At 32.4% G+C, this 27,654-nt stretch overlaps 1 protein-coding gene across 1 annotated transcript; it reads left to right on the top strand.

Annotated features, from left to right (window-relative positions):
* Positions 1-546: 546 nt before the first annotated feature.
* On the top strand, positions 547-26,136 carry LOC129005022 (5'-3' exonuclease PLD3-like). Its single transcript, XM_054433770.1, has 11 exons — positions 547-788; positions 4,803-4,912; positions 10,780-10,947; positions 13,152-13,332; positions 13,805-13,939; positions 15,172-15,363; positions 16,156-16,278; positions 16,587-16,726; positions 20,610-20,772; positions 22,322-22,421; positions 23,293-26,136. The coding sequence occupies exons 1-11, from the start codon at positions 750-752 to the stop codon at positions 23,436-23,438; spliced, it is 1,497 nt and encodes a 498-aa protein (XP_054289745.1). The 5' UTR covers positions 547-749; the 3' UTR covers positions 23,439-26,136.
* The last annotated feature ends 1,518 nt before the right edge of the window (positions 26,137-27,654 follow it).

Genomic DNA, 27,654 nt, shown 5'->3' with positions numbered 1-27,654 from the left:
TGTTGTGGGTAGGGGTGAGTGAGTAGCAAGACACAAATGTTTTCACAAAAGTACTCCCGCCAACCCCCTCGCCAAGACCCGACCGGATTTGGTCGTGAGCACAGAAACTTTTGCCGAAATATAGTTAGTAGCCTACTTAGTAACAAAGCTATAGAGGTGGCTATGTATAATCTCATCTCATTCAAATTTATCCTTTACTCTTCCCCACGTTAAAATATACGCATTCCGAAGCGTCAGCATAGAATAAGTCTAATGCTAGATAATCTGAAATAGAGACTGCCTTGTATAGAGTTAAATCATACATCGAATTTTTCCTAGATTCATTATAATATACTTTAGTTTAGAGTTATGCGCAATCATTATCTGTAGAAACTACAATTAGTTTTCTGTAATCAAAGGCCCAATTGTAGACTATATGATAGCAAGGAGCTTAGAGTTGAAAACAATTTGGTTCTGGTTGGCGTCACTGCCTATCGGGAAAAAGTTCAGTCAGCCAGCGAGTCAGCTCCAGTCCCAGTCCAGTCCAGTCTCAGTGTTCCAGCTGGTTAGCTCAAGTTTCCTTTCAGGCAATGTCACTTTGTTACAAAACATCAACAATATAACCTTACTTTTTTATCTGTCGTCCACTAAAGTCACGCAAGAATGTCATTGTTAAGCACTTAACTATTTAACTTCGTTAGCAAGATTCCAATTGCGTTAGATTTCTACAACACGCGTCTAGGTAGTTTGATCCGAGTAAGCAACCAACTATGACAATTATCAATGTTTATCCTGAAAAAAAGACAAAAGTAAGTGTTTATATTTCTCCTATCTATAACTTAATACAACTATTTTTATAAACCTACCCCTTCAGAGAAGGGGATACAGTTTCTTAAATGGGCTATGCTAATATCGATTGGAACTATCGAATTGAAAATATTGATTAATAATCAATATTTTAAAATATATCTATTATCAAATTAAACTATCATAACCTAACCTAACCAACCAAACTTGCTGATGGTGAAAAAATCGCATGAAAGTTTACTAATCAAATCAATAATTTCAATCGATATTAGCATAGCCCAGTTGCAGTGAAGAGCTAGTCCATTATATAAAATACAACTATACTTTGTCGAAATTTCTGTCTTAAATTAAACCTGAAATTTACACTTTTAAATTATCACACATAGCCTAAGTTAAGTTAACATGATGGAAAATAATATCATCGCGACCAAAGGACTTAACATATGTACAAGTGCCAAAAAAATTTCTAACTTGTCGTAAATACGCTTATTGACCTGGTTAACTTACTTAACACCGTTATTTTTATTTTATGTGAGCTCTTTTAGCTCAACATTTAAGGCTATCACTTATAGGTAACTCCATCTAGTTTATAAAAAATATTGAACTAAACGTAAGTTAGGCCCCTAATTTTCAGATGCTTCATTCTATGACTACTCTTAAGTTATTTCAGATAATTTAGTTGGATCATATTATAATACTTTCAGTTTTAAGCTAACTTGGGCGTTAGTTACTTGATCGAAGCTACCGTCAGATGGGGCTACTATGAACGAGAAGTAAACAAATGTTTTGACTGTGTGCCACACATTAAATAGGCTATGTATTATTGTCATATCCTGTATCTAATAAACATTTTCTAATTCCTTGGTTTAGGCTATTTAATATTCAAGAAGAAGAATATTATATACATATATCATACAGTTTTAGTGCAATATTGTTTTAAAAAATTAAAAAAGGCTGCCTGCACTTTACTTTAGGTCCTACACTCATTCGAATGTTCGAATTTGTTCGATTGTTTCATTCGATATATCGTTTGGTTAGTTAAGTTAGGTTAACCTTACCTATCTAACCAAACGATATATCGAATGAAACAATCGATTAATCGATATATCGATAGATATTTTCATTCGAATGACTGTAGGACCTAAAGTAAAGTGCTGCCCAAAACATTACAAAAGATTGGGCCTTTCAACTTGGGTATTTTTTATAATACCTTAGTTAATTGGGTTGATATTAATGTCTCTTAAAAAAAAATAAAAACACCAAAAAATGTTTGGTACAGTGCAAGGTTCCGATCCGCCACCATCTGGCTCATGGGTAGTGGTGAAATATGCATCTAAAAAAGAGATTTACAAGTATCATTATTTCATAGGGCAAATCATCAGTTCATATGAGAAGGGAGCTGAGGTAAAATTCCTAAGGAACCAGGGAAATAATAAGTTCATCTGGCCCTCTCAGGAAGATTTTGACAACATAGCATACAGTTATATGGTACAAGTTCTCTCCGAACCGTCTTAATAATATCTTCACAAGGATCAGGTGTATATTCATGCTGACCTCAGCTACTGGGTACAGTAGGCTATCATGTAAAAGAAAAAAAAAGAAAGAAAAAACTGTAAATATGGTAAATATATTAGACGTTTTTAAGTCTTTAGTCAAGTATGGATGCTCTTTTGACGACTTTTTTTGGGATGTTTTTAAAGACACTTTAGTGCAGTTAAAAAATAACGATTTTTCACTCTAATAGATATTCATTAATACCGTAACTTAATTAAGAATAAGTGTAGGTAACCAAAACTAGGCCTCTGGAAGGAAACTAGAAAAAAATTATACTAATGGAGTCGTAAATCACAAATTTTTCAGTGAGTTGTTTAAGCTTTTACTTAGTAAAATTTTAATATTTAATATTTTTCAATATTTTTTGTAGGCCTATGTAGGTATTTGTTTATTGAAACCCCAGCTTTTTTATGGTGTATCAAAGAAGCTCCTAGGTTTAACAGTGCCAGAGATATAAGAGGTTAAAGTATAGTCAAGATTAAGTCAAGGTTAAGATATAGTCAATGTTAAAGTTTATGTTCATAGAAGCCCCATCCACGGGGCTACTTTGAACAGTCACAAAAATATATATTTTTTTTCTATAAGACACAATTTTTTTAACTTGCACAAGTTATAGATAACATCCATCCACATAATATGGTGCGAGAATTGAATCTTTTGTATGTAGGCCTATAGTTTTGAAGTTATTAATTTTTTAAGTAAAGTAATTTTTTAACAAAGTAACCCCATCTCACGGTGCCAAAAATTAAAGTGGGTAGTAGGGCCTATAAAATTAAATGAATGCCGCCAGCCACACTAAGCGAACCACGACCACTTGTGGCATAAAACAGGATTTTTTTTAGATCGGACGATAAATAAGCTCCCCTTGTTATTTCATGACATCAGCCAAAATAGGCGACAAGTCGCTAACTCACACACCCAGATCCTGCTCTATTTTACTGTCAGCTTATTCTGTTCATTTTTTGTCTGACAGTAAATTAATAAATTATGGAAAATATACTGTTTGATACAGATATTGAAAAAATAAACATGCCTGTATTTCTACAAAATGTTATAACCATAAAGGATTATAAACTTAAGCATATTTTATGGCAATATAGGAATCTGAATTCTTGTTTGTTTTACACAACATTGTCTTCAATGTCACATAGCTTATAAAAGAAATGCTCATTTAACAATTCTACAAACAATTGCAGTTTGAAAACATCTCTAAACAATGTTGTCAGGGAGTGATAATAACGATGTTCCAGGGAATGCACTCTAAATCTGCATTTTATCTTCCTTTTAGCAAATTTCCGGCAGGTACAATCCTTAATCCTTCCTTTTTTAGCGCCTGACCATCCCTTGTGCCTTATTTAAAGTCATGGCAAATACTTTTAAGGGAAATTCCTTTTTAGTAAGTTTGAAAGGATTACGGATAACTGCGTAGTATTACAGTTTAACCAAAGTCAGCCAGCTTCGCTTTGATAGTGTAAGTGCCCAAAAGAGCTTCAACCAATCTTGGACCCTGCTTAGGTTTCTCATCAACTAGAAAATAGAGTTCTTTTTAGCATGACGTAACAAACCTAAAGGGCTTAATGAGCTTAAAAACTCTAATGGATACAACAGAGCATTCTACATACCTTGGTAAAAAAAAAACTGATTCAAACCGTTTCCTGTCGGTCACATATCCGACACGACATAACCATTGATTGAATACCTGTAATAAAGAAAAGATAAGAGGTGATGTTTGAAAATGGACTTCTTCAATATAAATAGAATGGTTGGTAGGTATGTCAAAATGAAGGCTTTGTGGTAATAAAGAAATATAAAAGTTAAAGAATCCACGTGGTAGGCTACTTACTCTTGAGTTGTTCTTGTTTAGACTTCTTTTAAGTGAATAATCTGATTTCATCTCCAGGGTTATTTATCATAGAAAGCAAATTATGTTGGTCGACATGGATAAAGTAAACACAAACAAATCGGTTTTGAGAAGTAAATACTTGTTTGTTTTGATTAATTTTATTCACATGTCTCAGCTGATAGAATAACGCAAATAAACATTTCAAGTTCATTACTTGCAGAATGATATAAGATATAACAGTTCGTTTTTACAAAAAAAAAAAACTATTAGAAAATAAGTGATTTGTATACTTCCTTGATGTAGTGGGTAAAAGGAGCTTTAAAATGACACCTCATTAATCGAAATTGGTGAAGAATTAAGGAAGTTATATGGTGTACCGACAAAATAAAGGACTTTTGAAATTATAGTAAATATTTTTGTTTGTTTTGATGAATTTAATTCACACATAGTCAAGTCACGTTCAAGCTTAAATTACTTGCAGAATTATTTAATGCTCAACTGTAAATAAGTCTGATTAATATTGTAAAAAAATATGATTATTGATTTAACTGGTGGAGTTAAATCAAAGTTCTGTGTATACTTTGCATTACTTTGTTAATTAAAACATGTTTTTTTGTAGCAAATTTTGGACCGTGGCAGTTCTTTGCCATCGGATGACTATGATGACTGGGAATCCAGGTATATGATGCGAACAGACTTTGATGATTTTGGAGACAAACATAGTGAAGTGTAAGTACGCAAGGCTTAGGCATACAATAGAGTTTGACTCAGTTATTTTAGTTATTTGTGAAATTTGATATTTTCTTTTCCAAAATGTTATATGGATCGCAGGTCAAGGTTTGCAATCGAAAAAAAAGATGACTATTTTCTAATGATGATTTAGAGTCATGCACCTCTCATATTTCTGTGATTCCAAGATGACAGACGTGGGCAGGGCCGGTTTAACCCATACGCAAACTAAGCGGCTGCATATGGCGCCACGAAAAATTGGCGCCGTGGCGCCAACGGAACAATTTTTTTTTTTAGTGAACAACGTAATTTTGTTTATTTTCACTCAGAGTTCAAGTATTCAAAGCACCACAATAAAGGCATTTATTCTGTTTGTACCAACAGCATATGAAAAATGCGTAAATTTGTACAGCACTACAACTCAAGGACTTAATGCCATTTGTAGTTTCGATTTGTAGTGAGCTGACGCTCGGCAGTCGGCAGTCGGCAGCATACTACAGCGCAGCGCCTGTGGGTTTCATTTCATGACTCATGTTCTGAACCACATTCTGATGTTCTGAACCAGATTGATACCAACTCTGCAATTAAAGAATTTGTCAAGATCAAAGCTAGGAAAATTAATTTTTAATTGCTAAGAGCTTTTGAACTGTTCAAATTGATAATTTTGTATTCTTTTTGTCAAGGTAATAAATTTGGTTTTTCATGTTTTCTTCATGTTTAATGTGTTCAATTAAAAATTCCTCTCTTGTCATCTATCTACACCTGTTTTTCATTGTAATAGGCTTTAACTTATATCGTATCCAAGTTATCCTGTAATAGTATATTACGTTACTAGTCCTGAAAATAAGTGTTTACCGGACGAGTGTGGTCGTTCCCGTGCGAGATGGTCGAGTACGGGATTACCATACGAGTCCGGTTAACACATTTTGGACAAGTTACGTACGATAGTTTACGCCATACTACTAAATCTGTACAAATCCTTACATATTACCACCAACTAAAGGACTAAAAATCACTAGTCATAACCTTTAAGAGAGGTTATGTTTTTGTTCATAACCACTCATTGTCACCCGAATACAGTGTAATCAGCTGATTGGTGTCCGGTAAAACTCATTACAGTACAGTAGTACGCAATGAAACCCCATTTGATTAAGCTGGCGGCAAACAGCTGTTTTCTGGACTAAATCCTTGTGTGGGAAAGTTCGTCAAAATAGTGTAGTGTGGAGTAAAAATTGTTTTCACATTTAGAAATAAATTGTTAACTTAGGCCGTGATGCTCGTCAAGCATGACGTCACGATAGAAGATGGCAATGACGTAGGTATTTATTTATTTATTTTCCAAGGAAAGATTAAAACAAGCAGCTGATCACAAACGGCAAACATTACGTCATTGCCGTCTTCTATCGTGACGTCATGCTTGACGAGCATTACGGCCTGTTTTATTAAGTGTAGCCTTGGTTTTGCTAAAGTTTATACGATGAGTAAAAGTGTAAAAATGTTAAATTCCTGGGAATGATAAACAGTCTTTTATTGCAAGTATTCTTCTAACCTAAACTTATAAAAAAGTTCTTCCCAAAATCTTTGGGAAAAAATTCACAAATAGAGTTAAGTAAGTTCATGGGTTGAGGGTGGGGTGGTGGGGGGATTCTAAGTGGCGCTGATTCGGGTGTTCGCTTAACTCTGAAAAATTCCTAGAACCGGCCCTGGACGTGGGTGGCTACGATTGTGAGGAATAATCATGACGTTTGCAACTGTTCCTCACTGTGTAGCCGCGACCCAATTTTCAGCGGTTTAGTCTTGCACACATCCCTAACTTAAGTAAATACACAAAAGTAACTAGGCACCTTGATATATTGTAAAACTCTGATGTAAATGTGACTCGACTTGAGCCTATTGCATGGATTGATGTATTACAGTTATTTATAAAATAAATATCTTATTTCCTTAGACCTAGATAGCCTTCAGTGTTATCATTGTCTGAAGTCATGGAAGAACTTTATAGAAAATGCTACTATGGTGGTGTCATTGCAAAAAGATTTTTGTTATAAATGGCCCATAACATGACAAGATTTTAAAGTTTCTGTGGGATTATTTGCTATTACTGTGTGATAAAAAACAATTATTCTATGCATAAATTATCATAAGGAAGCTCTTTTGAAACTCTTTAAATTTGTTTACGAGAACTTCTGTTTACAAACGTATCATTTTTTAATTTATATATATTGTTGTTGATATCATAAGTGTTTCTGGTACTTGACAATTCACTGATAAACTGTAATGTTCAAGTACCCTACTTTATTATGCTTGATTTACTTTCAAACTAGCTTTTCTAATAGTAAATTGTATAGGCCTACATGTTAAATATATATTTTAATTTTATCACTTTGGTTTTATTTTGTGCTTGTTTTGGATTTTGTTAAGTCAAAATACTTTTCACAAATTATTACCTTTTGTAGATTTGAGGTCAAATTCTAAAATACAATTTAAAATGTTTATCTAAACAAGAAAGGCCACTTAATAGATTAAATAATACTCAATCCCGATACATAGATAAATGATAATTATTGACATTGAATTCAATCTTTGAATGATGTTCAGTCTAGTAAACCAAACTGCTCTACAAGCTTTGTTTTTGTTTTTTTTACTTTAAAAACTTTACATTTCTTGAACAAAAAGTGAAACGTTTGATTAAAAAATGGTGTAAGTACAAAGTATTTACATAACTACAGTATAAGTATTTTAGCATTATGGCACCTCTAACATAGGGCACCCTAACAGTATATTATTTAAATAGTTTCCTCCTTTTATTAATGGAGTTAGATATAGTAAAAAACAATTTGTTGACTGTTCTTAAGGAATACCTAAGTTATTTCTTCCAGTTTTTAGATTACTGCAATTTATTTAACACAAGAATTTTATACGTCTAGCCCTATCTGTAGTCAAAATTACATTTAAATTGTAATTTATGTCGAAGGTATATTTCATTCTTTTTGTCTATGATACAACATTTGTTCTACCACTGAGTGTTTTTGCTAATTACTATTTTGCAAGTCTAGAAAGGCCTAGTTACTAAGTTAAAAAAAAATTAAAAATTTACACGTTACTCATCTAGACATGACAGTAAATGGTTAATTGTTTTGTCATGAAATATGAAATCATGATTGATTCACACTAACTTATAATAAGGATGAGAAAGATATTAGTGTTATAAGAAATTCTGTGGAAAAGCCTTTTTTATATATTGGAAAATTATTTTTTTTATATCCTGTACCAAGTTAATAAATAAGTAAAAATAAATCAACTATTGCACATTGATGAATATTTTATAAACAAACCTACGGTACTGTATATTTTAGTTTGCATGGTGTATTATTCTAGACCCTTGGCTAAGACCACCCTTTGATTCTACTGTATGTTTCAATTTGAGGATACGCCTCCGTAACATTTTTTCTATTTTTAAAATTTATACTATAAATAGTATTTTGTTAACTTTGTTTTAATGAAATACAAGGAAAATAATATAAAAAATTTCCTACCCTTGGTGTTGGTAAAAGTTAATTATTTTTAATCTCTTTTAAAGTTGTTTTTAGGTTTTTTTAAACATTTTGTGTATACTAATTTGAAATAACAACTTCACCAATATTTCTGAATTTTTAATTTTTATGAGGCCTTTCGCCAGCTATGCTGGCATCATCAGACACTTCACAAAACTGAAGGTTATGTTTATGTTTAAAAATACAATTATAAATTTTAAATTGCAATGTTACATGTCATATATAGCCCATTCACTTCATTCATCATTTTAGTTATATAATTTACTCCTTTTATTGTACCAAAATTCGCCATATAGCCTATTTAAATAAATTATCAGAAAATTTATAGTAAATTTGAATTATATTATCCTTTAATCACCCCTCAGAAACCATCATCACATTTTAAAATATATTGTTTAATTCAACAATTATATTAATAAAATCCTGTAACCTGTAATTAAGTCCATAGTTGCAATGACACTTTTATCCAAAATTATTAATAGTATAAATTATTTCTAAAACCCCAACATTGAATTAATATCCAAAAGCCTGATTATTAGTACATGTGCAAGTGATGAAGAAAGAAGACAGCTGGCTTCAACAATGAACTGATCAACATCCTGTGTAAAATTAAAATTTTCCTCCTTCTCTATTGAGACATGGCTGCTTAAACACCTTAAATTCAGTGAGGGTATAATCCCTAACATTTAAAGTCAAAGTGATTAAAATTATTTAACTTAACATCAACTTAACAACAGAAGAACAGTTTAGCTTTTATACATATATTTTTTTTCATTTCAAATTTGTACTGCCACCTCAAGATTTATATAAATTGGACACTATTACTGAAGATCTGGTGAGAACTCTCCATTTTGTATAAGGCTTATCCTAACTTCAAGAAATTTAACTAATACAGACCTATTTTATTTACTTTCTGATCGAACCTAATTATTTGAATTCAAAAACTATTTTATTTTCATCAAGAATATTTCCAGAAGAACAATTTGAACAAGAGAACGAAATTCAACTTTGATAAATTTTTCACATTCTATTCATTGTTGGAATATTTAACTTACCTATCCAAGCCTAAGGGCAATGTCAAAATTATCCCATTTTTCATAATAATTGACATATTTTATTTTATAAATTCAAATATTTGAAGATCTTTTTAGCCAGCCAAGTTCCCCTGAGAAGATTTATGTAATTAAACTCATATCTTAGAAGTATTGTAAACTCATTGTTCTGTTTTAATGAGCTAGGCTAAACCAAAGATGGCGACCCTGTATTTGTTCATTTAAATACCAAACCCCATTCATTGTAATATGCTATTCTTAGTTCATTAAATTTGTATTGTAAAGAAATCCTTCAGCTTCATCATTTGTCTTTCTATAAGTAAGTTATATTTAATCTAGGCTTAACTTAGCAGTAAGTAAAGGTACAAACCTGAACCAAATTTTATTAGTCCAAATTACAAGCACTACCAATAATAAATTTTGTAAACACATTCAACCAATTGGGTAGTGATAAATTATTATAAACACGCATAGTGTTTTCTTTTAATAACCTTCAGTTTTGTGATGTGTCTGATGATGCCAGCATAGCTGGCGAAAGGCCTCATAAAAATTAAAAATTCAGAAATATTGGCGAAGTTGTTATTTCAAATTAGTATTAATTCCAATATTAACAGCTTCTTGAAGATTTTGTATATACTTTTTTGTTTTTAACTAGTTTGCCTAAATTTTAAAGACTCATTCTACATATATTAATAAAGTTTTTCAACTATGGAAAATATTCTAGCTATTATGTAACTAAAATTATAATTTTTCAAATCTTTTAAAAGTTAAAAATTAAACATTTTCTTTTAAAAACTTTTATATCCTAAAATGTATAAATTATAAAGCTTAGAAGACGTATTGCTAGTTAGTTTGTAGCTTAGAAAATAAACCAATAAAAAGTGATGAAAGTAACGGCCATTATGAAAGAGATTTTGTGAAAAATTAAAATATTCTGATTTGCGCCAGCATACTACAAAAACAAAAATAGGAAATTATTTTCATAATCATTGGAAATTTCACCAGTAAATTTTTAAGAACATTTACATTACTTTAAAATTCAAAAAGAAAATTATTCAAAATTGATCAAAACCTTTAATTGACCATTGGAGGAGGCGTATCCACTTAAACGGTCAAAATAAAAAAAAAATGAAATAAAGTTTAGGAATTAAAATACTATTTACTTCTTTTTTAGAGTTAAATATAGGATTTCTTCCTTCTCATTGTCATCCTATCTCTCCCTTCATGATTGTCTTGGTTACACTCTTCATGTTTTGTTTAGCTGGGGTCAGAAAGGGTGGTTTAAGCCATCTTGTGTGCCGATATCCATCATCCTGGTGCTGATCGTGTTGGTAGTCCTGCTTCCACTGTTGGAAAATGCAGAGAGACAAGCACAGGCCGCCGCACAGATAGACTGGGAGCAACTTCGGAAATGCCAAGCTCAATGCAAGTAAGTTGAGGGAAACGTTCTAGAAGTAAACATTTAAATCGGTAGTTAGCCTTAAGCTGTGTTTTTCTAGGTGCGGGGAGTCCACTCTTCTCTTGTCTTAGGTAATTTAATGATACTGGTTTCCTAGAAGCATGGCGGACCGCCACTGGACTAGCAGAAAATTGCTTCTCCAATTTCCGCTCTCCATGTTACGCTTCCTCGCCAAGGAAACCCAGCTTTAGGAGAATTTTCCTAGCCACACAATTAGAGTTTCTTCATAGGAGTCTTTTTGGCTTGAAACATATTCTGAAGAAACATGCTTGCCTATTAATATACTAGCTGTGTGCCCGTTCTACGCACGGGGATCTTATAGTAGTCAGTTGAAACCTTCTTATATTAAGATTAAGAACAGCAGTTAGTTTCATATTTGCAGATATGCTGGCAAAACTATTATATATAAACCTTCGCAAATACAGTATCTGACAGTTCAAGCCAAAATAAATGCTTCGCAATTAAATGTCACCCGGATCGTTATGTTCCATATGTCCAATGATTAAACTAAAAAAATGTTTTATAGATCCATGAAGCGTAGCCCTAAAGTAGGCCTATAATTGAAAGTTACTTTCCATATCGGTTAACTTAAACGTATTTAAAGTACTACCTCAACCTCACCATTTAACACTTTATTCCGGTTGACATTTTCAGTATCAAAGGTGCTCTTGTCCATTCCGTGAAACACTGAGAAATAAGGACATTAATACGTTACCAACAGACATACACACAACAATCCAAAAAAGGCCACGAACTATTGATACATAAACAATATAAAGGCGTAAACAATTCATGATGGTTTGCCCAACAAATAATTTACTCAAATAGGTTATCATTTTCTTAGCATACCGGGTAAGCTAAGATTTGGAATCCAGACAGAAAAAGCAAAACTTATACAGAGTTAAGACATCACTTAAATTGAATACGGACGGCTCTAATAAATAAGGTGCAACACCAACGATAACTAATTTGAAAACTACAGTGATGTGTTGGTACCTACGTAAAAATGATTCTAGCAGCTACCAACGGTTCTAAGGAAAAGAACCAGTACCTACGTAAGAACCTACCTAAGAACTATAGTACATCCGACCAATTAAATACATTAATATCTAGTCCCGAGGTTATTGATCTCTTGCTTTTGGATTTTCTCATAAAAAGTTATAGCGTAAACTTATCGGTGTCAGTTTGAAAAAAAAAAAAACAACCTTACTCAAACAACTTTTTGTTATTTAATAGATTACGCATTCTCTAAACAATGATAAGGAAATGTGACGAAAATCACACAATGTTGGGGTTTTGGTCATTTGTAATTATATTTCTTAAGTAGGTAGGTACCTTTTTTGTAAGCTATTGGTGACGATCATTTCAGTGTCCAGCCCTATACAACACTGATTCAAGGTCTTCTTTCTGGTTGTCAAAACTCAAGAAACATTTTATACTCAACGAATTTCTGGTTCCAATTTGGACGATGTCTAGTTATTTAATTTCATTTACGGTTACACTATTAGACTATATTATTGCACTTGCGATTAATTAAATCCGTTATGTAAGAAAAACGTTTTTAATCTCACTTGGTTGGGATTTGCTTTCAAAACGTGATTCGAAATGGTTGCGGTATTTGTAAACAACATTAGTAAACATATCATTGACAGCTAGAAAAAATAATCTTGATCCGAACAGCTGTTCGTTATTTCATAGACAAATATGTTATGTGATAAAAATTGAACGAAAATTTGACAAAAATCGCACAAAACTGCATTTTTTAACGTCCGTAATTTTATTTACAAAGTAGTGAGGCTATATTTAAATCACTAAAGACACTCTCGCCAATCCAGTGAATACATTAAAATGACTTGGATCTTGATAGGTACTCTGGTTTTCACGGAGAAGATTGCGTAAAATGCCATCTTGAGTGTTACAGACAAAGGGAAAGACAGACAGACAGACAGACAGACAGACAGACAGACAGACAGACAGAAATAGAGATAAGACTCGTTTCTGCTTCTTTAATGTATAAAACGTAAAAATAACCTAAAAGTATATAATTCTGAGCAAAGTACAGACAAAACTCTAATTTTATTTATATAGATAGGATACAGTATAATTTCTAATTGTTCAGCAAAGGATCTGATCCCCAGGTTGTTTAATGTATCTTGATTTCAATTCTTGCCTAGGTTCTCCCTCGTAGAGTCCATTCCCGATGGTATGAGCTATCGGAACGGTTCCACCCCCTTCCCCTCCACATTCTCTGTGTGGTCTGATCTTCTAGCCAAGGCTACATCTACTGTAGAGATTGCCTCGTACTACTGGACTCTGACCAACGGAACCAGGGGGCAATTCCCTACTGCTGGAGAGGTAAGAGCTATGCACAAGAAGCCGCAAAAAAAAATTAAAAAGTAAAAATATTACATTGACTATGACTGTTTAAATAATAATTAATGGAAAAAGTAGAATGTATATGTTTAGGATTTTATTGGATATCCTTAATTTATTTTATCATCCATTCATTTACCTCATTTCCTAATACAGTATCATTTTTGTATTATGAAAATAATGAATAAAGATGGTAGCAGGAAGCTTACCTTGAAGAAGTACATAGAACATACGGAAGACATAATATTTCGTCCCCTACTTTGTCAATTAATTGTAGACAAAGTAAAATAGAGCTCAGACATTTTCACTTTCAGTACTCTTCTTTCTCTAGACTTGACAAAGCCCCCCAAGGACGATATATTGTGTTTTCTGTGCGTCTTCTGTATTAAGTTCAAGATCCTGGCCTAGAGACTTTCCTTGAATGAAAACATTTAGTAGTTATCTTGTGTTTTAGGGTCAGAAAATCTTTGATGAACTACTTCTTGCCGGAACTGAAAGAAAACTTAAAGTTAAAATTGCTCAAAACTTTCCTTCAAAAAGTGAACCGAATACAGAAACTGAAGTTTTAGTGAAGAAGAAAGCTGCAGAGGTAAGAGAAAATAATCAAAATAAGAACCAACCATTTTGAGCCATGGAAAGTTAGTTAGCTATTTACACCATTGTTGTAAAAAGTAGTATCAGATAGTATTTTATCATAGCCTCCTCTATCACAAGGCTGCGGAAGGACGAAAGTGGCAATGCTGCTGACTCGGCATACTGGAACAGCTGTGCACTATTTTTGTAATGGAGCATCTGTACAATGTTTATTGTTATTCCTGTTATTACAGTGGTAATAGGCATGTCGATGCAGCATTGCCACAAACCAACGCCGCAGACTTGTATTAGAGGAGGCTATGTATGTAGTTCACCTGACTTTAATTTTCCAGTAAGTCTTAGCTGGGTAGTCAAGATTATCTGTCTGGTCTAGGTACTTTCTAATTGACTACCTACACTGTTGTATTCGGGAGAATGGGACTTTGGTCCCTGAGGCCTCTGATTCAAATCCCGCCAATCACTGATGGATTTTATCTAATTGATAATACCGCAACCTTTAGTCCTAGCCTGAAATAATATAAAAATACTACCCTTGATTAGAGACTGGTACAAAAAAAAAAAAATAAAAAAGTGCTCAATTAAAAGATTTGAATCAAAATTAGAAAATCTAAATTTGTTCAACCTTTATGTGTGCTATGAAAATAGTGTTGTGTAATTAGTTTGGGAAAAGTTGCTAGAGTTGGTTTTTAACAGATTGTTAGTCATGGTTTATGATTGTAAAATCAATCAACAATGTTGCGACCAAAGCCAAACAAACTTACACATCTTTAACTAGGTTTTTTTTCTAGTGTCTACACCAGCAGTATTTTGTATGAAAGAAAGTTAAATTCTTTTAAGGGAAAGCGGTTCAAATCCTTCAAAATATTTTTATATGTCAGGAATCAAACTAGTCGCTCCCACATTTAAGTCAGAGACACTAACCATATCCACAACATCACACCCACTTGTTTGGTAAAAACGTAAAAAAAATACTAAAAGTAAATCAAAGAACACGTACAATACTGATCAAGAAATGATTTACAAAGATAATACAATAAGGCCTTTCATTTACTGAATAAACACGTTTCAAATCAGTTGTGTGAACAAAAGTGAGAGACTTCAATTTTCAAAGCCTTTATTAACAAACTAACTTCAATTCTTTTACATTCCCTTGGTGTTTTAATTATTCAAGTTCCTCTGTGCTATGTTTGCCACAGTAAAATGTTAAATTTTTAAAATCTGTGTTAGGTCCGAAGTCTGAACTTCCCCAGGCTGGTCGGCAGTGGGATCCTTCACACCAAGTTATGGCTGGTAGACAGACAACACGCTTACATCGGCAGCGCTAACACCGATTGGCGATCCCTCACTGAGGTCAAGGAGATGGGAATATACATCTCTGACTGCCCTTGTATTGCGGACGACGTCGGCAAACTGTTTGATGTGAGTTGAGAACTTTGTTGACTACATGTTAGTTAAGGGAATAGCGAGAGAATAAGTTGTTTTCTAATTCTAGACATGAGCATCTATGCATTAGGAGAAACAGGACTTGAAAATCTGATTCAACATGCAGCTCTGCTATAAGGAGTGTGTTCTGTACTGGTTTCACACCGATTGACTGATGTGGATAGGTTTTTAATTTGTAATATATTGTCAGTACACTAGAAAACCCAAATAGGCACAGGTCCCGAGCACTCATGTGAATATGAGTGTAAAACTCAGACAATACATTGAATGATGGATCTTTACGTGCTTTACCAGTGGGTAACCTCTACTTTACAATTCAGATGAAGCAGTGTTAACTTGGGCTAGAGATAGCTATATTTGGCTTTTTAACGATAGGACCAATGTTTCTATAAATAATATTTTTTGGCTCTATGAATAATATTTCTTGGTTATAATTTAAATAATTAACAGAGACTACCTAGGGAAAACTATTTGAACTCATCTAGGTCAAATGGTTCTAAGATGAATATTTACCAGAAATAGCTCTTTGGTTGATGTTTGTATACTTTTGATGTACTGGTATACTTGGATTCCTTAAAACTTTTACCTATTTAAGCTAAATAAGTGTACTTTATCTACACTAACAACAATAATTAGTTCAAAATTAATCTTACTCTTCGCAGACATGCTAAACTGCTGTATATAAAAATTACAAAACAAATCATATAAAAGTGGATGTCATAAGAGAAGTATTTTTTTATAAGCAAAGTGATTATTGTTGGTCCTCAGGTCTACTGGATGATGGGAGCGGATGGTGCTCAAGTTCCAGCAAAATGGCCGAAATCTCTCTCTACTGTCTACAACAAAGATTCTCCCATGAACTTGTCAAGCAATGGTCTTATCTACCTTTCTGTGAGTATCTTTAAGTAGTAACAATTCCCTCTTACTATAAGTGTACTTATAAAATACTCATTGTGTTTCTAAATAATCATAAACTTTCCTCATTGAAGAAAAAAATAATAATAAAAATAAATCAACATTATATTCATGGACAGATTATCTTCTACAGGAACTCTGACTATAACCTCTTTTAACTAACTATGACCAAAACTTGTCTCAAATTGTACTAAAAACAATTTGCCATTGTAGATATTTTTTTATTTTTGTCGTAGATTAATTTATTCCCTGCGTTTCACTTTATTTTGTTTGTTGTACTACAGAGCTCTCCCCCTCAGTTCTGTCCGGATGGTCGTACGTCTGATGGAGATGCAATCACTTCTGTCATCGCAAAAGCCAACAAGTTTGTGTACATTGCAGTCATGGACTACTTCCCACTCTACATTTACACATCAAAAGCCAAGTAAGGCTATTTTGTGATATTTTAGTGTGAGTTTGTGACAGTGATGAAAATCCTGACAGTCTTACTCGACAGGAGGTTAACATAAAACTTGACAAAAAACTTTTTGTCATTTTGTAAATTTTGCTTTGTTTCAATAAAGGAAGTAGACCTACTTTTATTTCTTTTTTAATTGAAGAAATAGTTTTTGTATTAAGTATTTAAAATAGTCTATTTTTATTGAATGTACAGGTACCTATGTACATGAGATATCTACTCGATGTTTCCCAATAAAGCATCAGAAATGGCCTGACATTTGTAATGTTAATTATGTATTTTGAAAGTAATCATAGTAGTGTGTTTAATTAAATGCAACCGTAAAGTTAAAAATAAGGTATTATGTTTAAGTGGATATCAAACACATTTATGTGGATTAAAATTCACTTTTAGCGAATTTCCCATATAGAGAATAAGCTATTACCGTAGGTCTCATGCTAAGACCTGGACCTGGGACTGATTGACTTTCTTGTTTTGAGGTCCCCAGAGGCCTAAAACACCATCCGTTTCGATTCAAATACATATTATATATGATTATATATATGATTGATTTCAATGATTTGTAAAGAAAAACTATCTGTTTGGTTGCTAAATAAAGCTGACGATTATTATAATATTCACTTTATTAATGAAACTACATTTTAATCTTGTAGACCTACAACAGACATCGTGAAGAAGTTACATGACTCTAGATTAACGAAAAAAAACATGACACCAAAGTTATTCTTATTTTACAGTGTTGCCACTCTATAGCATAGTAAGATCAATAATACAACAAGTTGAGATTGACATGTATAGTACAAAGTGGTTATTTTCTACATGATTTTATTTGATTTGATCTGTTTATACGTGATTCATACACTATTTATATGTTGGTTAGCACGATAACTCAAGCAAAAATAATCCGATTTTGATGAAATTTGGTATATAAATATGAAAGCTTACGTTTATTCAAATGGGTTTGTGAACCAGCATGATTGGACTATGTAAACAGGGGTTTATATGTGAAAAAAATGGGTTTTCTCTTTTTTGACCCCAAGTACACAAAAGTTTTGATATTTCTTTCCAAACCGTTTTGTAGAGTTGAAAAAACAAATAATTTAGTATATTGAAGCATTGTTGTATGCCTGACGGTTACGGAGAAAATTCCAAAAAACTGTAGGCCCTACATTTAAAATTCACATGTTTTTTTTTATGGAAAATGAGGAAACTGTTGTAGTTTGCTTGTTTATAAACAGATTTTGATAAAACTCTGGAATTTTCTGCTATAGGCTACTATAAACAATTAACTATAAAAACAAAACACCTTATTACCTTCCATGCATCAGCAAACCTATGTACTTTTTAAACTAATGTTATTTGAATAGAGAATAAATATATACATAATATATAGCATTTTAAAGAGATACTAGGTGAAACCCGTCGAAATCGACGGTAACTTTCAAGGCTTACGCTAATTCATCTAACTGCGATAAATTGAGTGAAATTATACATATTTTGAACATTTAGCTTTAGCATTTAGTTTAAAGATTAATAAGCGTAAAAACAATAATAATATTAATTGCGTTTTTTAAAATTTTGAAGTTTTGAGAAATTGGTTGTGGGGTTACTGTTAAAGCTGGAATTCCTAGAAATGGGGGATGTCAGTTAGTTGTCTCAGCCTTATTAATTACATAAAGTTGTCTTGAATTACATCAATTCTTGAACTGTTATTGGCCTCCTAATTTATATGGTCGTGCAGCTTCATTGGCAAAAAAAAATGCGAATTACATAGTAATGTAGCATTTCCAAAAAGCAAAAAATAATGTAAATTGGCTGTTAGGCCTACGTAAATATTGATGCGTACATTGTGAATCAACGTATCTTATAAAGTATGATGTGATCTAGTTTGAAAGAAATATGACTTTTCCGTCACGACAGTAGCTATTTACTCATTGTGCCATTTTTACAGCCAAAATGTCGTGTTAATAATGTTACCAAACCAGTGGGCCACGGTCCGTAATATAGGCCACAGTAAATAATTTGTCAACTTAGGTTCCATTTTAGGCAAGGTTTCTGTGTTTGGATGTTATTATAAACGGTAAGAGCACAATAAAATTCTACTGCGGATGAATTTTCTGTTGGAGAAATATAAGCCGAGTTATAAATGTCACAATGCGAGTTTGAGCATTTTGTAACTATATTATATGGGTAAGTTACATAGATTTTTAGGCTGCTGCTCAGTGCACTTTAAGAATATATAGTTTAGAGATAAATTAAATAGTTTTTGTTGCCGAGTAGCGCTAGTAAACATGCACAATTCTTCTCGTTAGTCTAATAACATTCAAAGGCTCTCTAAGAGTTCAAGTTCTTATTTATATACATATCTATACATTATTATGTTTTTACTAAGCTGAATGCATCTAAGTAGCCTCTCTGAAAAGTCTGCAGTATATTGCAGTTTTCCAGCTTAATGACTTTCTAAATCATGCACATATTTCTACATAAATATTGTAAAATGTTTTATCCAGTTGCTGTAAACCACTATTAATTTAACAAAATATGGACACGGCTCAAATGGGCACCTTGCTCTTCTGCGCTTGTATTATTTTGTATTGTATTACACCATCGAAGATTTTTCCAATGATTGAAAACATGTATGACAATAATCTCATGAACCTATGATGATATGTTTAGAATATTATGACAAACTATAGGGAAAAGGTGTGAAAAAGTCAGACACCAACCCGTGAATTAGATATAAGATAGTTCAATAAAAAGTCATTGTCTATTGTGAAAAAAGGATTTTCCACTGATTTCGTAATGGAATGTTATATTTCAACACATGGCATGATACAGAAGAAACTCGATTTTAAAATCAGAAAATAACATTGCAAATACTTCTTTTGGACAACTCAGTAACTCCCAATAAATGTGTGTTGTTTTAAATACAATTTTAAAATTAACAGCTGTTTTATTAAAAAGTTTTATCCACATGACCAAAATGTAAACAAATCTGTGGAGGGATCTTTAAAGGCTTCTGGGGCAGAGCCCTAAGCTAATTTAATCAGTTTTTCTTTTGATAACTCATCTACAGACCAAGACCTTTCTTTGGATACCTCTACCAACTTTCTACGCCTAGCCGTTCTCGCAAATTAGTGAAGACAAAGTTACCAATTAAATATTTAGACCCCCCCATGTTAATCTTATGGAAGAAAACCAAACTTTGATGGATGATCCTGTCCAAACTAATAAAGATATAAAAAAACGAAAAAGACTTTGCAAAACTACGGATCAGGGCAATTATTTTGACACTTTAATCATCAAAATCGGTCCAAAAATTAGGGAGGAGTTCTGTTCACAAAAATCGGCTTAGCGTATTATATATATAGATTTTATTGAAAATCCAATCAGGCAAATGTAAATTCGCTTAGGTTTGCTGCGGTGGGGGAATTTAATACTTAACAAGCTGCCACGTTGTACCTCATTGAGTACATATTTCCTGTCTCCTTTAGTCCAAGAACACTTTTAAACAGAAATAACAGTAACTGTGCTGGTCAACAATGATATAAGAAAGTTCATAATATACCCAGTTCTGCACAACACACTTTTGTAATTTACTGTGTGTTATCAAGTACTTCATCAGCTCTTGAGTAACCTGATCGGACGCAGGACATTTACCACCAAGCCGACTAAAGATAAGGCTCAGAGCTTATATCATCATGTTTATTTCAGTTTGAAAACAGTACAGCATTTTTGGTAATCCAGCACCCTGTCAGTCTCAAACAATTAGCAGATTTCTACTGTACTTCCATAATCTGTCAACTGTATTCTTTGATGCCAAAGTTTACAGTAGCACATGTTCATGTAGGTACTGGGGAGTAATTGACAATGCTTTACGAGATGTGGCGATCGACCAATCGGTTGAAGTGCGTCTTCTGATTAGCTGGTGGAAGCACTCACGGAAAGAAATGAAACTGTTCCTAGCGTCCTTGAGTGATCTTACGGGAGCTTACGGAGCTAAAATCTCAGTGGTAAGTGGAAGATTAAAGTTGACTGACTTTTATACTCCGTTCACAAAATGTAGGCGGCTTTATGGGAAGAAATCAATACGGTACCCTCCACTTTATCCTACCTTTAAAATAGCTCAACTGCTGACGTTTACCAAAACGTCAATCAACTGTAACAACATATACGTTGAGCAAAATGTAGTGGGGGAACTTCCCCCCTAAATTTAGTGAAAAGTCTTGCTAATCACTCGCTATTATAGCTAACAAGCTGCTATACCCGTGCGTTGCAACGGGAAGAAAATGTAACTCAGAGAGCTATTAAAGTGGTTCTGATGTGTGTTTCAAAATACAGCAACTCTATGATTTAGTATCAAAATATAAACTGATTTAAATGTGTAAACCTACGTACTTTCAAACCCCTACTTTTAACATTATTGGATCCAAAAGAATATGACAACATACCTTAGTGTAGCAATAGCAATAATTGCTTCATATTGATGCTTCATGAATGACATGTTTTACCATAATTCTTCAATTTTAGTCAAGCCTCTTTATACGTAGCTTACTATATAAATTACAAAATGAAACTTTCAGCAATACTTTACAAAACGTATACAAACTTTCTTTAAAACCAAACATAACCCTCCTCAATCTACATAAAGCACCACAAACATCTTTTTCGAGTAAATAAACAAACACCAGTTCATTGTACTGACCAGCTGTTTCATTAACTAAATTAAATTAAATCATGTAAACTTTAGAAGCATACCAGGCTTAGCCCTTAGGAAATCAGCCTGTGGGGCAGAGCCCTTGGGAAATTCATCCATATCAATACTTTTCGGCAAATCTACATACTCTTAAGCTTCATTTTGATGTGCCATATGCCTATATTTTTATTTGGTAAATGGCCTTAACCGTTTACACAAAATTTGATTGTATCACTTTAATAATATAATAGATAGTAGTAACTTGATTGAAACAAAATTGCACTTTTGTCATAATGCAGTATAAGCAGCTGTTTTCAATGTATTATTCTGGGTTAAAGTGTTTTTTTTTGTCCTTAGAAAAAAATACAACACGCTGTAAGGTAAGGACATAAGCTGTCAATTTTTCTTCATTTCACAATTAGAAATACCCCTATTTAGACTTACTGAAATGTAAAAATACTAGGCGTTGTTGTGGAAGTATTAGTTGCTTTGCTATTAACCTTTGCAAACAGTTATATTTATTCATTTGTTTGACACTATCAGTATCCTTCAGTGATTGAAAATGGTTAAATTGTGTCCCAAGATGCATTAGTATTTAGTAATATTATTTAAGAGCATAGGATGTTGTTTATTTAATAGTAATATTAAGTGCTCCACACTAATACAAGAGCAACATACCCAATAGTTCGATACTTTGATAACAGCTCTTTGTTGCCATAGCAAAACAATAGGCTATGTAAGCTAATTCATATTGGTAATAAATGTTTACAAATTAGGACAGGCTAAATATTGTTGCACAAAGATTATGTTTGTCATGAGTCATGTGTAAATTTTACAATACAACTATATGGTTGGAATCGTTCTAGAAACTGTTTGTGGTTCCGGAAACAGCAGAGCAAAGCAAGATCCCGTTTGCTCGAGTCAACCATAACAAGTACATGGTTACAGACACCACAGCCTATATAGGTGAGTATGTTGAAGAGAAAAGTAAAGTATTTCTTCATATTCAGAGTTAACTATGGATAAAAAAATGAAACCAAAATTTCAATAAAAGGTTTTAAAAAAATTAGAACAGTTAGTTAAGACTCCCTTATCTAAACCCGGCTACTCCAAAATTGTTCTAATCCAAATAAGTCCTAGGTGAAAAAATTTTTGTTAATTTCTGAACTGAAAAGTGTAAAGAAATCAGGTTTTTATGTTATGGTGTATGAAAAAGTATGTTAGAAAGAATAAATAGTTTTTTAAAGCATTACAGTATTTTATTAAGTAGGTAGTTTCTTGGGAGGAAACAAAATGTTAAGAATACAATTTACGAGGAAAACGTTTACTAGCAAAGTTCATTTTCAGTGTAACCTTTACAAAGATTTATTGGGATAGTGTGACCTTTTGTCTCAACAATTCATCACATGTCTTCTTACTTTATACCACAACACATATTTTAACAATAACATATTTTTAACAAATTAGATTTTTATTTAGATACAATGTTCAACATAGAACAAACAATAACCTTTTGAGTTTAATGGGTGTATCACAAAAAGCATAAGGGTATACATTGTAACGATTACTGCTGCTGGGGTAGGCTTACCTTTACAAAAATGAGTCCATTGTGGTAGGCTATGATAAGAAAAAAAACTTTACACTTTACAAAAAAATGTTTCACTGTCATTGACACAATTTATTATTTCAAGTTAACGTTTATTGTGTATTTTTGTGTTTCTAGTGTCAGGATAAAGTTGTTCTCATTAAGTAAGCATGCAACAATCCTCTAGCGTTTTGTGGCCTATCATTGATTTGTCAATTTTATTTTGCTCATTTCACAATTAACTGTCCACAGGAACGTCCAACTGGTCTGGGGATTATTTTGTGTCCACTGGAGGGGTGGGGGTTGTCATCGAAGGAGACACACAGTTGCGGAAACAACTTGAGGACGTCTTCTTGAGAGATTGGAATTCTGAGTTTGCCTATGACTTGCCCAGATAACTGAACCTGCAGTAGTTCAACTGGAGTTCTAGGTGAATCTTAACTTAGGCTACCCTGTGAAGATCATGCAATAAATAACTTTTTAAGCGGTTCTCATAATACCGGTGAAGATCATATGAAAATAATATTCTAGGTGGTTTCTCTAATGATGGTCGAATCCGGGAATTTCAAATCTCCAATGTGAATTCTAAAAAATAGAGTCACAGATCGACAGATCTTCAGTTTTTATCCTGATTACAATTAAGTACAATACAGAATCTACTGTGGAAATTGATAAAAAAAATAAAAAATAATTTTCTTAAAATTGATCCATATTTAATAGTAGTGTACGCAACAATCGCATAGAGATAGTGTTAACGACATGAGTAGAAATTTAAGGCAAGTGCCTTAAAACTTCTACGAGTGTCTTTAAGACTATTTACCCGAGTTGAGTACACCACTTTACCTACGATAGTTTTTTTAATTACTATCAATCAATCACTACTAATAACTTCTAAGAGAGGTTATGTTTTTGTAACCTCTCAGAGCCACTGACAGTGATGCAATGAATCATTCATTGCACCACTCATTAACAATTAAATCGGTCTTAACAACTGATTAGTTGATGTTCAAAGCATAACAATTTGACTTCTTTTCTCTCAATCCTTGAACCTAGTTGGTCCGTTAAGTAAAACCATGCTGTTATCTAAGTAAACAAATCTGTTAAATGAATCTTTTTAATTCTAAGAACTGAACTGAAACGGCTAGTTTAGAAAACGGTCGTAGGTAAAATGTTTTAATTGTATTTCCAACCTATTTCAAAACTGTTTAAACCCAGCAATATTGGAATCATGTGATAGCAGTAATATCTGTGAACGTTTGTCGCGATTCCAATGTTCCCGACCCAAAAAGATCCTTAAATCATTTTAATGCCAACCAACTGAAATAAAAGTTTCCAAATAAACAAAAATAAAAGTTGCCTGAAAAATATTGCATTTTCTGGTTTTAATAAATTAGATCTCAAACTAAATTACATAATCCAAATAAATAAAACTTACTGTTTTTAAAAAAAGCAGACAATATTTTTAAATGAGATACACCTTTGAAATATTTTATCCCTAACAACTCAACAATAACAACTTTTCATATTACAACAATAACAACTTGTCATATTACACCAATAACAACTTGTCATATTACAACAATAACAACTTGTCATATTACAACAATAACAACTTGTCATATTACAACAATATCAACTTGTCTTATTACAACAATAACAACTTGTCATTTTACAACAATAACAACTTGTCATATTACAACAATAACAACTTGTCATATTACAACAATATCAACTTGTCTTATTACAATAATAACAACTTGTCATATTACAACCTAGGTATAATAAAGCTGAGGTGATGATTTAATGACGAAGTTCATTTTTAGGCAGTTAATTTATTTTTATTACTGTTTTAAATTGTAAAGTGTTTTTTGTTTTGTTATTACGGTACTGTAGATTTGATTTAGAATTTTTTTTTCTTTTTTTCATTTATACTCAGGTTTATTTTAATTTTTTTTATCAATATGGTTTTATTAAATGGTTTTCCCTGAAAACAGTAAAATATATTTTTATTTGATTTTATCCTTCTAACTTGACTTTAGTGTTTATGAGTTTAATTGCCTCAATACAAACAAATTATAAGTATTTTCTACAAACTGAATTTGTAAGTTCAAATAATTTTATTCTCTTAAGTACTACGAATTGCGTACTGGTACAATAATTGTGATTATGATGTGTTCAATGAATTAGCTTAAGAACTTTATTTTTAGTAGAGGAATAAGTTACAGTATTTTGTTTTCAGTGTTTATGAAAACTACTATAACTATAAGGATGTTTGTACAGTTTACTTTGGTTTGTAAAAAGTGTAATTGATCTCAAAATATTGGTTATTTAGTTAATTGTGTTTTAAACCCATTTTAAATGTTATGCACCAAGTAAAGCTTGAACCAACGTTTCACATTTTTTTATTCAAACTTCTTTATTTTATTCAATTAAGTATTTTGTAGCTTCCATGTTTTAAACTGGTATTACAATTTAATTGAACAGTTCTCGAGAAAAATGGAGGTTACCACATTGTATGATTGGTTCATAAATTTGTTGCATATTAGCCATGCCAACATTAAGCACATTTTTTCCACCAATACTGGAAATCCTTTTACTACCAAAATAGTTTCAAAATGATCAAATTTGTGGATATCAATAAATCTACTTTTCTAAATGCCTTTTCTAATTACATTTGTGCCTTGTTCCAATTGCCTTGCTTTTGTAACTGTACATTCAGATTTTATATGCAGACGCATTCAATATTTTAGATTTTTAGGAACACCTAGTGTTACAAAACAAATTTATTCTTTTGATGTAATATTTGTTCCACAAGCAATATTTTCATGAATTTAAATGCAAATGGCTTTAAAACTGTGTTTTACTTGCACAACAAAGCACAATTTTTATTTCTTAGGTTAAAACTGTTCAAGTTTTTATAAGACATGTTATGTTAACGTTTGGATGTTGTGAAAAACATTTTCTATTCCTTTTCTACTAATAAAATAATATGCTTTAGAGAATTTAGCAAAATTTGTTGTATTTTTAGCCTTATTTTGTAATCTATGAATTTGGAATTTGTAGCTTCATAGAAAATTGTCAATTGTAATTAACACTTTTTGCTACTTAATAAACTATATTTATATTTACAGTGTTTTATAATTTCAACATGACTTTAGTTAAATGTTGGTTTACTTAATGATTAAGAACATACATAAATTATTAAGACATTTTTTAGATCTCAAAGAGGTAGAATTTGTTAACCAACAGAGAAGTAAGGTACCAAGAAGGTACAAAGAAAACTTGCTTATTGTGAACACGGTGCGCTTTCAGCTCTAGTATGTTATGCGGGAAATATACTTGTGACGAGCAAGGAAGAGCCCAAGGTATGAGCATTGTGTGGAAATTCCTATTGCACAGGCCACAGGGTCTTCTTCCACCGCGGAGGTAGGGGTGGTGTAGGACTTTGCCCTAGATACCAGCTACTAGTGCTAGACACCACTAGAGTGAACCATTGACTGTTTCCTCTGTAACTTGCATCTCTGTGGTTAACACTAGATTGTCTTAATAGAATAACCATTGACTTTGGATAATATACATAACCTGTGTTCTGGGGATTTTATTTTACTAAACAATCCACCGTTGGATCAGCCTTTCATAGAGAGTGCTACCAAGTTCTTTTTCCTACAGTTACCTGATAAAGCGGGCATTCTTATACTGATTATAGCACGCAAAGTAGCTAATTGCTGCATTTACTTACTTTTGCCGCACTCATTTTCAGTGTTCAAACCGTGCTTTTATTAGACACATAATATGTGTGTGTACGCTCGAAAATAAGTTGGTAACAATTCTTGCTGCCACTTTGTTCTTTCTTGTTTGGAAGTATCTTAGTAAAAATCCAATCAGACAAGATGAAATTAGCTGTCTGCAGGTTTGCTGCAGCTGTGGTATTTTATACTATGATATGGAAATAAATACATGTAGAATGTTGTAAATAAACAAACATAAAATACCCCCGCCGCAGCAAACCTGCCGACTAAACAAATTTCCATTTCTCTGAATGATTTTTAACTAATTCTATTTAAATAACATTAGGTTTAACTTATGTACCTAGTTTTGCTGCTATAATGAAGCTGAAACTAATAAAGTGGGTTTTGGTAAAATATTAATAGCTAAGTATAAAATAAATAATTTTGCCAAGTTTGATCAAAATATATCCATAAACAAGCAAACTACATCATTTTCAATATGCTCCATAAGAATAACATGGGAATTTTAAATTTACAGTTCTTTGATTTTTATCCGTTGCCAATAACTGTACAAAAACACTTTGTTATACTAAATCATCTTTTTTTTAAGCTTTTTATTTAATAAGGTCTAGATATAAATTGGGAAATTTGGTGTTTTGAGGGTCAAAAATTAGAAAAACCAATTTTTTCCCGAAAGAACCCCCCACAAAACCCCATTCCCATGGTCCGATGATGCTGGTTCACAAATTTATTTAAGTTTATCCCGTCTTACACCTTGAAAGCAAATTTCATCAAAATCGGACAAAAATTACTCAAGTTATCATGTTCACGGACATATATATAACTCTCTATATATAAATTTTAACGAATGGTGCTTTTAACCTCT

This window comes from Macrosteles quadrilineatus, unplaced genomic scaffold (genome assembly GCF_028750875.1).
Source record: "Macrosteles quadrilineatus isolate MER2022 unplaced genomic scaffold, UCM_ALF_1.0 Scaffold_14__1_contigs__length_3811126, whole genome shotgun sequence".
In the NCBI taxonomy this organism is placed as follows: Eukaryota; Metazoa; Arthropoda; class Insecta; order Hemiptera; family Cicadellidae; genus Macrosteles; species Macrosteles quadrilineatus.
The sequence above is the reverse complement of the archived record's forward strand: the minus strand, read 5'-3'. Positions and strand labels throughout refer to the sequence as shown.

Excerpts from the sequence above, each read along its gene's own strand:
- LOC129005022 (XM_054433770.1), top strand. The coding sequence starts at position 750 with ATGACAATTATCAATGTTTATCCTGAAAAAAAGACAAAA. Across the intron at positions 789-4,802 it reads ATCCTGAAAAAAAGACAAAA|CAAATTTTGGACCGTGGCAG; the intron begins GTAAGTGTTTAT and ends GTTTTTTTGTAG. Across the intron at positions 15,364-16,155 it reads ACGTCGGCAAACTGTTTGAT|GTCTACTGGATGATGGGAGC; the intron begins GTGAGTTGAGAA and ends GTTGGTCCTCAG.